Source organism: Mixophyes fleayi, chromosome 4 (genome assembly GCF_038048845.1).
Source record: "Mixophyes fleayi isolate aMixFle1 chromosome 4, aMixFle1.hap1, whole genome shotgun sequence".
In the NCBI taxonomy this organism is placed as follows: Eukaryota; Metazoa; Chordata; class Amphibia; order Anura; family Limnodynastidae; genus Mixophyes; species Mixophyes fleayi.
Window position 1 is genome coordinate 126,605,579 of NC_134405.1, and position 17,234 is coordinate 126,622,812.

General features: G+C 42.5%; 1 protein-coding gene across 3 annotated transcripts in view; it reads left to right on the forward strand.

Moving 5' to 3' along the window:
• Positions 1 to 17,234, forward strand: part of LOC142151999 (hydroxylysine kinase-like) — an 87,123-nt gene that overhangs the window by 32,718 nt on the left and 37,171 nt on the right. For all 3 annotated transcript variants that reach the window (XM_075208174.1, XM_075208175.1, XM_075208173.1), the window contains exon 3: positions 2,131 to 2,273. In XM_075208174.1, the coding sequence (XP_075064275.1) occupies positions 2,131 to 2,273 (143 nt within the window). The remainder of the gene's footprint in view (positions 1 to 2,130; positions 2,274 to 17,234) is intronic.

A 17,234-nucleotide genomic window follows, 5' to 3' on the forward strand; every position in this document is an offset into this window, starting at 1 on the left:
ACTAGGGTCAATTTGATAGCAGCCAATTAACCTACTAGTATATTTTTGAATTATGGGAGGAATCCGGAGCACCTAGAGGAAACCCACGGAAACACTGGGAGAACATACAAACTCTACACAGATAAGACCAGGAATTGAACTCATGGCCCCCTTGCTGTGAGGTAGAAGTGCTATCCACTTAGCCACCATGGTTATACCTTCTGATGTTACTAAAGGTGTTCAGCTGTGCTAATGTGGATGTTAAGCCACAACGCTTTTGTAACTTAAAGAGGTTGCTGTTGTAGCAATCAGGCAATACAGATTATATGCAGTACTTGAATGTATGCTGGTATGCAGATGGAGGCTATACCACCATGCTATGCCACGGATAATAAAGTGTAGTCCTGCAACAGGGTCTTTACAAATAAATATTCAGGTCTCTCCACCAGTCAGTCCCCTGTCTCACTAACAATACTCAGTCAATGTAAATAAGTAATATAACAATTGATTTCTACTTCTACCATGTCCACCTTCCCACTCTGCACCTCCTCTGTGTGACTCTGAATGTCAGATCTCATCCCCAGGCAAGCTTGGTGATGTAGTTCTGTGACAGCCAGGACCTGGTCAGTTGCATATGCATGGCCCATCTCACACTCCAAAGCTAATGGAGAATAAAGGAGGGCTAATGATGGAAGATAGGGGATTAATGATAGGATCAATGTTTGCCTTAAAAAAATATATATATATATATATTTGGGCACACCTTAATGAACTGTGCTGTTTATTGATTTCAATGAAACACTGTAAGCTCTCACACGCAGGGCCCTCTTTCCTTGTTTTCTCCTTCGATCATCGCACCTTTTGCCCAGATCTCTGAACCTCTAGGCCAGTTTCTGAAGCCCATGCTCCTAGGCACAGGCCTACATCATGCGTGCATTACTTATCACTTCTACTCACTGTCTAACCAATAATGTGACCTGCAACACTATGCTTTCTCTCTCTGTACTTTGCTATTTCATTATTGACTGATTCTAATATAATTATGTATAACATAATTATTTATTTTTCATTGCTGTCTGTATAATCTATTCTGTTCACCACCTATTTATAGGCCAGACCATTTGTGCTGTTTATAAATAAAAGATAATTATAATAAAAGTATAGTATTTAAACCAGAAGCAGATGTAGCCTTTTGGTGTAAAAATGTTGCAATGTTTTGAGGTAGAAGAAATTTGTGTAGGGGACACTTAAATCATAAAGAGATCACTTGATTTTATTTTCTTAACAGACTCAAAATCTTGTTCAATGAAGGAACATTATCATTCTAATTCTGCAGTGTGTATGCACTCAAGACAACATCTCCATAGAGTTTACAGAGTAAAGATCTTTTCAGCTGATGGTTATGACAGATAAAGAGAACAGGTATGAAGGTGGCTTAGTGGGTAGCACTTCTGCTGCACAGCACTTAAGTCATGAGTTCAATTCCCAACCATGGCCTTGTCTGTATGGTGTTTGTATGTTCTCCCTGTGTTTGAATGAGATTCCTCCGGGTGCTCCGGTTTCCATCTAAAAACATACTAGTAGGTTAATTAGCTGCTAACAAATTGACCTTTATGTGTGTGTGTGTGTGTAAGGGAATTTAGACTGTAAGCTCCAATGGGGCAGGGACTGATGTTAGTGAGTTATCTGTACAGTGCTGCAGAATTAGTGGCGCTATTTAAATAAATTATGTTGGTACACATGAATCAGCATGCTGATTGTGACTTTCAGTTGTTAATAAAATCATTAATGATATTGCATAGGGAGAAATTTTCTGTAGTGTGTACCCAACCTTATTGTACCACACTATAGATTTGAGGTTGACCAAAAAAGCTTAAGGGTACTTCTCAACTGTATTCCACACAGCTGACTCTGGGTAGTAGTGGACTCACAATCTGGTGCGTACAAGTACCCTTGTTGATAGAGGAGGTGTTCACTGATCATTCAGCATTTTATCTGCATTTTGGTACCTAAAGAGAGGCAGCTAGTTGACATAGGTAGGTAGTCCCTTTAGAGCACAGTATCACAATATAAAAAACAGCAAACCATAATTGTTTTTTTAGATAGTCTATAAGTCCCAAAATGTTAATATAATTTTTTTTTTTTTTGTAGACTATGGAGCTGTTGTACAATATCACGTGGTGAGACTTCTGACCTACCTTCCCGGTACACCCGCAGCTGAAATTGTACCAACTTCTGAAACTTTATTTGACATTGGTAAAACGGCAGCAATTCTTGATGAAAAATTAACTAAGGTATATTGAACCTTTATAAAAACTAACTCTATGTGGCTATTCTCAGTATCTCAGTAGTTACTCACTTTTTAATCTCCTGGCAAACAATATTTGCCTGTAGAATCTGTTGACTGTGTGGAGATTGTGTGCTGAAGTTTTTCTTAAAATACTTTAGTATTACCTCCTTATTTAATTTAAACTTACATTTTCTTCTAAAATAGTGGTTGATCGAGCAATAATAATAGTTTTGATAACTCATGAGGGCAAGGGGACATTAAGACTTTGTTTATTTAATATGTCACATTTGTACATTTTAATGGTTCATTACATTGGGATTTGTGCATATAAAAATGCTCAAATGCATATTAAATACCTGTAAAGTGCATATGACATATCATTGAAAGAACACACAAATGCCTGATATCAACCACCTCTGAGGAAATTTAAAATCATGTCTTTTGTGAACAGGAGAGAAGTTCTTGGCTCTCTGCTAACCAGGGAATGCCCTGAAAAAAAGCCCACTTAAGCATGTGGTCATAGTTGGATTTAAATCTTTTTGTCCTGATTTCTGATATATTTTATTTTAATTCACTTAATTTGCCATCAAGGCATGTGATTTGGATTATGCAGGGTAAAATTGTGTAAAGTATGGGTGTAACATGGCAAAATAATCAAGCTGTAAAGTTCCTAAAGATCAAAGAGAGGGGGTATGATCATGAGTGAGCAAAAGTTCTAGAACACAACTGGGGCTCAAATTCAAGAATTCAGCTACAGAGATAAACACAAATGAATGTTGGTATATCTTTACATGGAATAAGATTTATGATTTTACAATTATACTTAAGATAGAACAAATAGAATTTGATGAAATTAGCTGTTTTCGCAGTATTTTTATAGATTTTAAGTTTAATGATAATCATAATTAATTTACTGTGTACAATCTTGAAATCATTGTTTTAGCGAAGAGTTTGGAAAATTTGATTTCATTTTAACATTTACTTATGTATTTACTATAATATTTTTAAGTGATAAAGGTTGGGTAATGCCTACTGGTTAAGAATAGCAATATTAGTGCGCAGTGTGAGTGAAAGTCTAATGTGTAGGGTTTAGTGGTATGTAAAGAGGTTTTAGATTAGGTGGTGGAGGACTGTGTAAAATGTGGGCTTTAGTATTATTTCTAAAGCTGGTGAAATAAAGTATGTTCAAGATTATATTTTAAAATATCGTTTTAACCGAATTTATCAATTTTTAAACGCATTGGGTCTGATTCATTAAGGAAATTAAAGCAAAAAAATAGTAACTTAGAACTTTGGCAAAACCATGTTGCAATGCAAAGGGTGCAAATGAGTTCATTATTTTGCACATAAGGAAAATACTGGCTGTTTTGTCATGTAGGACGCAAATACTTGATAGCTTTATTTTTACACTGACAATAAAAGTTGATCTAGGATATGCTCTACCCCAATTATAAATCTGTCTGCACATTTTAAATTTACCTCCCCCTCCAGTGCAACATGGTTTTACCAAGGTTCAAAGTTACTCATTTTTTTTGTTTTACTTTCCTTAATGAATCAGGCTCATTGTGACCTATTTGAAACACTATAACTGATACTATCATTCAAAGGGACAGGCCTCAAATAACCTGGAAACAAACAACATCTATTTTTATAACTTATTTGCTAAATTTTTACTCTATTGTTGCTCAATGTGTTGCTTATGTTTTAAATAAACACAGTTTCTACTTTCAGCTTTGTGCCAAACTCATAGTGCCTACTCTCCTGGAATGTCCGGGAGACTCCGGAATTTTTGGGAGTTCTCCCGGACTCCTGGGAGAGCAGGGAAACCTACTGGGTCCAGCTCATCTCGTTTGTGAAGTGGGTGGGGCGTGGCTAAAAGCTTCATCATGGCCCGCCTCCACCCACTGATAGACTGAAATGGGTAAATATTGACAGGGGGCGTGGCCTAATGGTGTGATTCGTGTGACCACGCCCCCATAATGGAGCCCCCTCCCGGACAGCAGTCTCCAAAAGTTGGTAAGTATGGTCAAATTCTGTTGATTGGTGAATATTTTCAAAATCACACCTCAATGGATGTTTAATCATCCTATCCAGTGCTCTTGATGTAGGGCTCATGGAAGGTCACACAGAAGTATTAATTAGAGATGGGTGGGTCCGGTTCTCCGAGAACCAAACCCACCCGAACTTTGGGTATCCGAGTACCGAGCTGAGCAGCTCGGTACTCTCCCGCCCGTTCCGAATCCAAATCGAGGCCGAACGTCACTGTGACGTCGTCTGATCTCTGGGCTCGGTTCTCGCGATACTTCAACTTTATAAATACACGCCTCCACAGCAATCCATCGCCATTTGACAGAGGGAGAGAGCAGGGTGTAGTCATAGGCTAATTAGAGCAGGGACAGAGAATACAATATTGTTCTTGCAATTGCTCTAACCAAAATCGCTAGTGCAGAGAGGAGGATAGAGGTTTATTATTTTTTCTTCATATTTGGCACTCCCCAGCGCTTTTGGGGTGTCCCCCATAATTGTGCATAAATATTTCTGGCTGTCAAAAGTCATATCTGTCAGCAGTATCTACTAAATAATTTTTAGCACTCCTCAGTGCTTTTGGGGTGTCCTCCCTAATTGTGCATTAATATTTCTGGCTGTCAAAAGTCATATCTGTCAGCAGTATCTACTAAATAATTTTTAGCACTCCTCAGTGCTTTTGGGGTGTCCTCCCTAATTGTGCATTAATATTTCTGGCTGTCAAAAGTCATATCTGTCAGCAGTATCTACTAAATAATTTTTAGCACTCCTCAGTGCTTTTGGGGTGTCCTCCCTAATTGTGCATTAATATTTCTGGCTGTCAAAAGTCATATCTGTCAGCAGTATCTACTAAATAATTTTTAGCACTCCTCAGTGCTTTTGGGGTGTCCTCCCTAATTGTGCATTAATATTTCTGGCTGTCAAAAGTCATATCTGTCAGCAGTATCTACTAAATAATTTTTAGCACTCCTCAGTGCTTTTGGGGTGTCCCCCATAATTGTGCATAAATATTTCTGGCTGTCAAAAGTCATATCTGTCAGCAGTATCTACTAAATAATTTTTAGCACTCCTCAGTGCTTTTGGGGTGTCCTCCCTAATTGTGCATTAATATTTCTGGCTGTCAAAAGTCATATCTGTCAGCAGTATCTACTAAATAATTTTTAGCACTCCTCAGTGCTTTTGGGGTGTCCTCCCTAATTGTGCATTAATATTTCTGGCTGTCAAAAGTCATATCTGTCAGCAGTATCTACTAAATAATTTTAGCACTCCTCAGTGCTTTTGGGGTGTCCTCCCTAATTGTGCATTAATATTTCTGGCTGTCAAAAGTCATATCTGTCAGCAGTATCTACTAAATAATTTTTAGCACTCCTCGGTGCTTTTGGGGTGTCCTCCCTAATTGTGCATTAATATTTCTGGCTGTCAAAAGTCATATCTGTCAGCAGTATCTACTAAATAATTTTTAGCCCTCCTCAGTGCTTTTGGGGTGTCCTCCCTAATTGTGCATTAATATTTCTGGCTGTCAAAAGTCATAACTGTCAGCAGTATCTACTAAATAATTTTTAGCACTCCTCAGTGCTTTTGGGGTGTCCTCCCTAATTGTGCATTAATATTTCTGGCTGTCAAAAGTCATATCTGTCAGCAGTATCTACTAAATAATTTTTAGCACTCCTCAGTGCTTTTGGGGTGTCCTCCCTAATTGTGCATTAATATTTCTGGCTGTCAAAAGTCATGTCTGTCAGCAGTATCTACTAAATAATTTTTAGCACTCCTCAGTGCTTTTGGGGTGTCCTCCCTAATTGTGCATTAATATTTCTGGCTGTCAAAAGTCATATCTGTCAGCAGTATCTACTAAATAATTTTTAGCACTCCTCAGTGCTTTTGGGGTGTCCTCCCTAATTGTGCATTAATATTTCTGGCTGTCAAAAGTCATATCTGTCAGCAGTATCTACTAAATAATTTTAGCACTCCTCAGTGCTTTTGGGGTGTCCTCCCTAATTGTGCATTAATATTTCTGGCTGTCAAAAGTCATATCTGTCAGCAGTATCTACTAAATAATTTTTAGCACTCCTCGGTGCTTTTGGGGTGTCCTCCCTAATTGTGCATTAATATTTCTGGCTGTCAAAAGTCATATCTGTCAGCAGTATCTACTAAATAATTTTTAGCACTCCTCAGTGCTTTTGGGGTGTCCTCCCTAATTGTGCATTAATATTTCTGGCTGTCAAAAGTCATAACTGTCAGCAGTATCTACTAAATAATTTTTAGCACTCCTCAGTGCTTTTGGGGTGTCCTCCCTAATTGTGCGTTAATATTTCTGGCTGTCAAAAGTCATATCTGTCAGCAGTATCTACTAAATAATTTTTAGCACTCCTCAGTGCTTTTGGGGTGTCCTCCCTAATTGTGCATTAATATTTCTGGCTGTCAAAAGTCATGTCTGTCAGCAGTATCTACTAAATAATTTTTAGCACTCCTCAGTGCTTTTGGGGTGTCCTCCCTAATTGTGCATTAATATTTCTGGCTGTCAAAAGTCATATCTGTCAGCAGTATCTACTAAATAATTTTTAGCACTCCTCAGTGCTTTTGGGGTGTCCTCCCTAATTGTGCATTAATATTTCTGGCTGTCAAAAGTCATATCTGTCAGCAGTATCTACTAAATAATTTTTAGCACTCCTCAGTGCTTTTGGGGTGTCCTCCCTAATTGTGCATTAATATTTCTGGCTGTCAAAAGTCATATCTGTCAGCAGTATCTACTAAATAATTTTTAGCACTCCTCAGTGCTTTTGGGGTGTCCTCCCTAATTGTGCATTAATATTTCTGGCTGTCAAAAGTCATATCTGTCAGCAGTATCTACTAAATAATTTTTAGCACTCCTCAGTGCTTTTGGGGTGTCCTCCCTAATTGTGCATTAATATTTCTGGCTGTCAAAAGTCATATCTGTCAGCAGTATCTACTAAATAATTTTTAGCACTCCTCAGTGCTTTTGGGGTGTCCTCCCTAATTGTGCATTAATATTTCTGGCTGTCAAAAGTCATATCTGTCAGCAGTATCTACTAAATAATTTTTAGCACTCCTCAGTGCTTTTGGGGTGTCCTCCCTAATTGTGCATTAATATTTCTGGCTGTCAAAAGTCATATCTGTCAGCAGTATCTACTAAATAATTTTTAGCACTCCTCAGTGCTTTTGGGGTGTCCTCCCTAATTGTGCATTAATATTTCTGGCTGTCAAAAGTCATAACTGTCAGCAGTATCTACTAAATATTTTTTAGCACTCCTCAGTGCTTTTGGGGTGTCCTCCCTAATTGTGCATTAATATTTCTGGCTGTCAAAAGTCATATCTGTCAGCAGTATCTACTAAATAATCTTTAGCACTCCTCAGTGGTTTGCGCTCAGAATGGATTCAAAGCAGTCCACATATGATCTGAATGAGCAACCAGGTTCTGTCACCAGTCCTGATGTTAGTGTTCCCAGTACGTCATCTGGCCAAGGCGATGTCAAACAACAGAGTGTTTTCAAATTAGTGCAAAAAACAAAAACCAAAAAAAAATTTACTGTATTGAAGCGAAAAAGAAGTGTAACTGAGCAAAAGTTAAGTGACGATAAAAAAAAAATTGCAAGCATGCCATTCTACACACGCAGTGGCAAAGAGAGAATGAGGCCTTCACCTTTGGCTATTAGTGGCAGATCCCAAAAAGTTAGCTAGCCTACAATTGTTGCACAACTACTGTTACGCGTCAAAGCCGAGCTGCAAGATAACAGTGAGGCATTACAGGAGAATATTTGCTCTGATTCACAAATGACAACAATCCCTGTGGAGAGTCCATCCAACAGTGGGATGTCTAATCGTGAGCATTCTGCTGATGTGTGCCTTAATAGCCCAAGTGTAGCCGGTGATCAGGGCCGGTGCAAGGTTGCCCGGCGCCCTAGGCAAAGTTTAAGCTCGTCGCCCCCCCCCCCAAATAAAAAAATATTTTTTTATTTCATAGCCCCTAACACACTTAGAATTTTTAAAATAAAAATAACTCTTACCTCCTCTTGGCTGGCTAGGATGCAGTTCAGATGTCTGACGCAGCACTGATGTCTGGCGCAGAATGCTGTCCAGGCTTCACTGCTGCCCAGGAGCAAACACAGGATATCTAGAGTGGAGGCTCTAAATGTTAGATTTCAGAACCAAACAAACAAAAAAAAGAAAACATGACATCACTCACCTGTTACAGACTGACATGTACCCGCTGTCCACCAACTTCACTTACACATGCCCATCTGCCCACTAGCTATTCTCACATATGTCACCTATGCCCTTGCATAGCTGCAATTTGTCACGGCACTATTTTAGTACATAGACTCCATAGTCTCTAACTTAAGGACATTTATAAGTGTAATCCCACACTTTCTGTAGCATCCATTCTCCCCCCACACACACATTTACTGTAGCATCCATTCTCCCCCCACACACACATTTACTGTAGCTTCCATTCTCCCCCCCCCCACACTTTCTGTAGCATCCATTCTCTCCCCCACACACACATTTACTGTAGCATCCATTCTCCCCCCCCCCACATATTCTGTAGCATCCATTCTCTCCCCCACACACACATTTACTGTAGCATCCATTCTCCCCCCCCCACATATTCTGTAGCATCCATTCTCCCCCCACACACACATTTACTGTAGCTTCCATTCTCCCCCCCGCACTTTCTGTAGCATCCATTCTCCCCCACACACACATTTACTGTAGCATCCATTCTCCCCCCCCCACATATTCTGTAGCATCCATTCTCCCCCCACACACACATTTACTGTAGCTTCCATTCTCCCCCCCCCCACACTTTCTGTAGCATCCATTCTCCCCCCACACACACATTTACTGTAGCTTCCATTCTCCCCCCCCCACACTTTCTGTAGCATCCATTCTCTCCCCCACACACACATTTACTGTAGCTTCCATTCCCCCCCCCCACATATTCTGTAGCTTCCATTCTCCCCTCCACATATTCTGTAGCATCCATTCTCCCACACACACACACATTTTCTGTACCATCCATTCTCCCCCCCCCACATATTCTGTAGCATCCATTCTCCCCCCCCCCCCACACACACATTTTCTGTAGCATCCATTCTCCCCCCATTTTCTGTAGCATCCATTTTCCCCCCACACACACATTTACTGTAGCATCCATTCTCCCCCCATTTACTGTAGCATCCATTCTCCCCCCACACACACATTTACTGTAGCATCCATTCTCCCCCCATTTTCTGTAGCATCCATTCTCCCCCCACACACACATTTACTGTAGCATCCATTCTCCCCCCCCCCACATATTCTGTAGCTTCCATTATCCCCCCACACACACATTTTATGTAGCATGCATTCTCCACCACACACATTTTATGTAGTATCCATTCTCCCCCCACCACACACATTTTATGTAGCATTCATTCTCCCTCTTCCCCTTTTTACTGTAGCATCCACTCCTCCTCCCCCCTCGGTTCTCTGTAGCATACTTCTGTCACCCTCCCCTCCGTTTCTCTGCAGCATACTTCTGTCACCCTCCCCTTCGTTTCTCTGTTCCATACTTTCACTACCTCTCCCCCTTTTCTGTACTCACCTTCACTTTTCTTCCATTCTCTTCTCCGCCTCTTGTTTCTTGCTTCTTTCCTCTCTCTTTACTTCTGTCAGACTCCTATCGGCTCTCTACACTGGCAGCGTCGTGACGTCACGACGCTGCCAGGCGCCGGGCACATTTGAAAATGCGGTGCTGCTTACAGTGCAGCACCGCTTAGGTCTACAGGACTACTATATTGCGGGCGGACGATACGCCCGGTGGCGATCGCGCCGCCCGCTTAAAATGAACTTATTAATAATTGTTTTTTTAATAATCAGTCTCCTCGGCCACAGTGCCGCCCCCCCCAGAGGCCGGCGCCCTAGGCAGCTGCCTAATGGTAGCGCCGGCCCTGCCGGTGATACCCAAATTGAGGATGCCACTTTGGAATTAGAAGAGGATGAGGGGGAGATTTGTGTAGGCGACGAGGGCGCTAATGAGGATGTTGATGAGGATGAGGTTGTTTGTGTAAGTCCTGCACCAGTGGCAGCAGTTCTGGCACGTGACAAGAAAAAGGCCATTGTCATGCCTGGGCATAAAACAAAAAAATCCACTTCTTATGTGTGGAATTATTTCTACCCAAATCCAGACAACAATTGTATAGCCATTTGTAGTGTATTTCAAGCCACAGTCAGTCGAGGGAGGGACCTTAACCATCTTGGAACCTCGTCTATGTTACGCCATTTAACGAGAGTTCATGGCAAAGTGTTGGGAAAAGCTGAAAGTTCTTCCCAAAAGAATACAAGCACTCCCTCATCAGCTAAGACCCTCCGCTCACCGACATACCGACGGCTACAAAATACACCCACCACACCATCCTCATCAATATCCTCAGTAGCGCTCGGAGTTAGCCCGGCATCCCACTTAAGGCTGGATGACTCCGGCACTATTATTGATTCCTCTGAAGAAAGTGTTAGTCCTGCTGCTGCTGTTGCTGCTGCTGGGGGTGAATCGTCATCCCAGAGGCAGGTTAATAAAATGAGCAGTCCTACATTTCAGCAATTAACTGTGAAACAATCATTTGCGAGGGGAAGCAAATATGACAGCAGTCACCCAGTCGCCAAGCGAATCACAGACGCCATGGCTGCAATGTTAGTGTTAGATCTGCGTCCAATCTCCACAATAAACGCAGCTGGTTTTTCACAGTTAATTGAGGTTTTGTGTCCGCGTTACAGAATTCCATCGAGACACCATTTCTCCCGTAAAGCTATTCCACAACTATACCAAAAAGTGTGTAAAAATGTAGAGATTGCGCTGAAAAATGCCATTCTGCCCACTGTTCACTTAACCACAGATATGTGGACAAGTGGAAGTGGCCAAACCAAAGACTATATGACTGTGACAGCCCACTGGGTTGGTCATTCACCTTCACCAGCAGGAACAGCAGCAGCATGTACACCACTACGTAACATTTGTCACAGGCAGGCCACTCTTTGTATCACCGGCTTCACTAACAGGCATACGGCTGACAATTTGTTACGCAAACTGAAAGATGTGATTGATGCATGGCTTATACCACGCGGACTCTCCACAGTGTATGTCATTTCAGATAACGCCAACAATATAGTGCGAGCATTACAGCTGGGTGATTTCCAACATATTCCCTGTTTTGCTCACACCATCAACTTGGTGGTGCAGAGCTTCCTACGAAATAACCGTGAGGTGCAGGAGATGCTTTCGGTGGCCCGTAAAATTTCAGGCCATTTCAGGCATTCAGCCACAGCATGTAGGAGATTACAGCAGCTCCAAGAGCAGTTTAACTTGCCCTGCCACCAACTTAAGCAAGAGGTGGTAACTCGGTGGAATTCCACCCTGTACATGCTTCAGAGGATGGAGGAACAGCGCAAAGCCATCCAAGCATATTGCACAAGTCATGACATTGGGAAAGGAGGGGGGATGTATTTCACTCTTGCACAGTGGGGAATCCTTTCAGTGCTGTGCAAGGTGCTGAAACCATTTGAAGTTGTGACATGTGAGGTCAGTGCAGACTCTGCTAGTTTGAGCCAAGTCATTCCTTTAATTAGACTATTGGAAAAGCAGCTTGAGAAAATGAAGGAGGAGATGAAAGCAAGCAATTCAGCAAAGTATGTTGGCCTTGTCGATCAAGTACTTAATTCGCTTCACAATGATCCTCGAGTTATTAAGATCTTGAATTCGGATCAGTACGTTTTGGCCACTGTGCTTGATCCAAGGTTTAAAACCTACATTGAGTCTTTACTTGTAAATGAGCGAGATGTGAACTTTTGCAAGGAGCTATTGCTCAGCAAGTTGGCCGCTGAACTGGGCCTCGGCTTGACGACGTGTCCTCCTTCACTTTCTCAAGCTGTAGCTTGTAAAAAATTAAATTTCCAAAAAAGAAGCAGGGAAGACACAGGGGGCAGACCAGAACAATTTAACATCTGGGCTGGTTTGAAGGATTTTTCAAAAAAATGTGTCACTTTGCCCATAACTCCCTCCAATATGAGTATAAACATGCAAAGGATGGTGGAGGATTACTTTCAAGAGGTAGTTGATATGGAAATGTCAGACAGTCCCTTTCCTTACTGGGAAGAAAAGCAGGCCATTTGGAAACCCATGTACAAACTTGCTTTGCAATACCTAAGCTGCCCACCCTCCAGTGTGTACTCTGAACGAGTGTTCAGCACAGCAGGGAACTTAGTCAGTGATCGCCGTAGAAGGTTACTTCCCAAAAATGTGGAGAAAATGATGTTTATAAAAATGAACTACATCTTCCACGAGGAAGGCCTTCACCATCCAAGACATCCAAGCACTGACTGTTCTCTAATGGCGGATTCACGCGGCGATGAATTGATAGTCTGTGATGATGACATACACACTGATGAGGGTGAGGATTAAGCTGAAGATGATGCCGATAACATCTTTTTAAAACTTTCTATGTAAGTGTAGGGTGCAATCTACCCCCAAAGAGGAAAGGGACTTGTGGCATTTCCATATCACATACCATCTTGAAAGGCTGCTGTTAGGGCAATTTATCCTTAAGGGTAGGGTGTCATAGACAGAGTGACCCTAAACTGGCTTTGTCCATTTTTCATAATATTGTACAGTCTATAATGGCTGAATTTTTGGGTATTTTATACAAGTGGAGGGGGGCCTAGAGAGACAGAAACCAAACTGGCTTTTTCCATGTCAATTAATATTGTACAGTCTATAATGGCTGAATTTTTTGGTATTTTATACAAGTGGAGGGGGGCCTAGAGAGACAGAAACCAAACTGGCTTTCTCCATGTCAATTAATATTGTACAGTCTATAATGGCTGAATTTTTTGGTATTTTATACAAGTGGAGGGGGGCCTAGAGAGACAGAAACCAAACTGTCTTTCTCCATGTCAATTAATATTGTACAGTCTATAATGGCTGAATTTTTTAGTATTTTATACAAGTGGAGGGGGGCCTAGAGAGACAGAAACCAAACTGGCTTTCTCCATGTCAATTAATATTGTACAGTCTATAATGGCTGAATTTATTGGTATTTTATACAAGTGGAGGGGGGGCCTTGAGAGACAGAAACCAAACTGGCTTTTTCCATTTCTTTACATATTTAACTATAAGTGTAGGGTGTAATATACATTCAAAGACGATGGCTGCATTGCCAATATGCATAGATGGAGAGGAAGACAATCTGTTTTGTGTGTAAAATAGGCCTACCAACGAAGAATTAAACTGTTTTTTTGGATGATTTATTACCTCAACAATTAGATTACTTGTCTCTAAAACAGTTGGAGCACTAAATTGGGTTAATTAAGGCCCAAAAACATTGATTTTCCCAAAAAAATAGCAAAACAAAACCAAACAAAACCAAACCAAAACCAAAACACGCAATGGCGGTTTTGCAAAACCAAAACCAAAACCAAAACACGACGGTAATCCAGATCCAAAACCGAATCCAAAACCAAAACACGGGGGTCAGTGACCATCTCTAGTATTAATAGATCTGAAAACGGGATTTATACTTACGATAAATCTTTTTCTCTGAGTCCATCTGGGGGACACTCCTTAACCATGGGGTTGAGTCGGGGGGAGGAGTCTGGCACCCAAAGAGTTAACTTTTTTCAGCTGACAGCATATCACCCCCGCCAATTCCCCACATATCTCAGTTTGATTACCAAAGCCCTTAGGATGGTAGGCCAATCAACCAAGACACACCACTCAACAGAGGGGGGAGTGGAGATAAAAGAAAACAACGAAAAAGACGGGGGGTGGGGGATCGCAGTGTTCCCCAGATGGACTCAGAGAAAAAGATTTATCGTAAGTATAAATCCCGTTTTCTCTTTCATCCATCTGGGGGACACTCCTTAACCATGGGGACTTATAAAAGCAATCCCTCTGAAGGGTGGGACCGCTCTGATCTCCTTGCACGTAGAACACTACGGCCAAAGGAGGCGTCCCCAGACGCAAATATATTAAATTGGTAAAATTTTGTAAAGGTATGGACCGAGGACCAGGTGGCTGCCCTGCACAGCTGGTCCGCCGTGGCTCCATTACGAGCCGCCCAAGATGCCCCAACCGACCGGGTAGAATGGGCAACAATACGCTTCAGCACAGGGAGATTAATACGGACATAAGCCTCCCTGATAGTCAGGGTAAGCCATCTGGCAATAGTTTGCTTAGATGCTGGCCATCCCCGTTTGGAAAAGTCAAACAATACAAATAGAGAATCTGTCTTACGTATCTTTTGCAGATCTCTTAACATATATACGTAATGCCCTCACTACGTCCAAATATTTATTTGTCTTTGTTACAGGAGTCTGAGGCTCCTCTCTGAATACTGGAACAACTATATCCTGATTAATATGAAAACCTGAGACCACCTTAGGGAGAAAGGACGGAACAGTCCTTAAAACTGCTCTATCCTCATGAAAAACCAGATAAGGTTCCCTGCAGGATAAAGCTCCCAGCTCCGAGACCCTTCTGGCCGAGGCAATAGCAAGCAGGAAGACTGTCTTCCATGTCAAGAACCGCCACTCTGCTGAGAGTAGAGGTTCAAAGGGACGCTCCTGCAACATGCTAAGGACCAGATTAAGATCCCAAGGCTCCGCAGGATGCACGTAGGGCGGCTGGATGTGAAGCACTCCCTGTAAAAAGGTCTTAACATCCGGAAACTCCGCCAGCCGCCTGTGGAAATGCACTGAAAAAAGCAGATACCTGAACCTTTAAGGTTCCAAGTTTAAGCCCCGCCTCTAAACCACACTGTAAGAAGGCGAGAAATCTAGCCAGACTAAAGGTTTTAGAATTGTAAGACTTCTTCTTACACCACTTTATATATATATGCCAAATACGGTGGTAAATTCTGGCTGAAACTGGCTTCCTGACATTCAGGAGAGTGCCTTCCTTTTTTTTTTCTTTTTTATTACACCCCCCGAGAAACCTCTCGCTCTCCACAGACTGGATTATTTTTTTTATTTTTTTCTTCTAACTGCCCTGCCCAGACTTCCATGGCCCTAGCTACCCGGGTAGAGGACAATGCTGCCTGAGGCTAGTACCGGCGGCCGAGAAGATCGACTTCAGCAGGGACTCTAGTTTCTTGTCAGTCGCGTCCTGTAAGGTCTCTGACCCGGGTACAGGTAGTGTAGTCTGACGAACCAATCTCGCCACAGGTGCATCCACCTTTGCCACCTGTTCCCAACGGATCATATCCTCCTCCTAAAGGGGATACAGTACGCCAAACTTCCTTGGCATAGAGAACCTCTTATCTGGATATTTCCAAGAGGCCTCTACAATATCCCTCAACTCAGCTGAGGGAGGGAACCTGACCACCTGCTTAGAAGCCTTCTTAAAGAAGGAGCGGTCCAAAGACTTTGTCTCCTCTACTTCAGCAACCCCAGGGTCTGACGAACTGCTCTTACCAGATCGTCCATACCCTGGTGCCTAGAGTTTCCTTTGACTCTATAATGGACACATCTGAATCGTCCAACAATTCCCCCTCCTCCTCTGAGAAACTCTCAGAGTCTGACACTGACCACAGAGCTTTAGCTGTTTGTCTACGTCTTTTAACACTACGCTTGTGTCTGAGGTTCTCCAGTAGATGGGTAAGCCGGTCCAGGCCTTTAGCCACCGCTGACCAACCCACCTCTCCTATCTGGGAAACCCCCGGGAGGGTTGGGGAGGGAAATAAACTGACCCCTGGGAAAATGACTCATCTGTCATTCCTGCTGTTATACCCTGAGAAGCCACCGATGTAGATGGGATCTCAACTGGTTAGATAACAGACCTACAAGGGTATTAACTCCCTGTGTTAAGGCAGCCGCCCACTCAGGAGGATCTACTGTTATGGTGGAGGTGTCTATAGGCTGTTTCACAGGAGCCACAGTGCAGGCCCCCCTGATCCAGCCGTTCACTTGTTAATTTAACATTACATTTTGAACAGACATTATGTTTGGTACGTGTTGTTTTGCTTTTATCTGCCATCACAAGATAAGAAAAACTGAATCACGTTTCAAAATTCACAAACACTTCTTCAAATTATCAGAAAATACAGATTAGGTTATTTAACATATCATAGTATTTCTGATTTAAATAAGACAGGCTTGGAGAACTCTATAGTTTTCTCATAAACAACAGTTCTCTCAACACATCATTGTCTTATAATATACATGTCTACACATGCACACAGAAAAGATAAAAGTGATACTCAGCGGGGACAGATATGCGTCAACAGTGCACTTCTCTTCAAATGACTGCTGCAACTGTCCTCCTTTTGAAGCTTGGCGCCAAAAGGGATCTTCCACACGCTCACTCAGGGGGGGGGGAAGCGGTGTCCCTCAAACACATTCCCCTTTCACTGGCTCTCCTTCTGTTTTATTTACTTTAACAGCGTTTTGCCCTTTCTGTTATATTAGGGTAAAAACTGTTAGAATGTGTTCCCCGCTAGCGCTATCAATAGCGCGCCATCCTCAAGAATTCACTGCCATCCCATGGGAGGAGGAACTTGGTATACTCCAGCAGGCTTCCGGGGAACCTCAGCAGTAAAGGCGCTTCCTGCCTAATGGCAGCGCCCGTCCTGCATCAGCGGGGAGAGTCTCTTGCCGACTGCTTCCCGCTGTGAGAAGCGTTTCACCCTCTCTGTCAGCGGGGCCTCCCCCCCCCCCCCCCCGACAGGCGCTTCTTCGTTGTGCACGGAGCCTCTCGCCGCTATCAAAAGAAAAAAACTGCAAAAGAAAAGAAAAAACCTACTACCAGTGAACCCTGTTCACTGTCTCTCTTGGAGCTCTTCAGGTGCGACCTTCTTCCAAGGGCACCCAATTCAAACTGAGGTATGTGGGGAATTGGCGGGGGTAATATGCTGTCAGCTGAAAAAGTTAACTCTTTGGGTGCCAGACTCCTCCC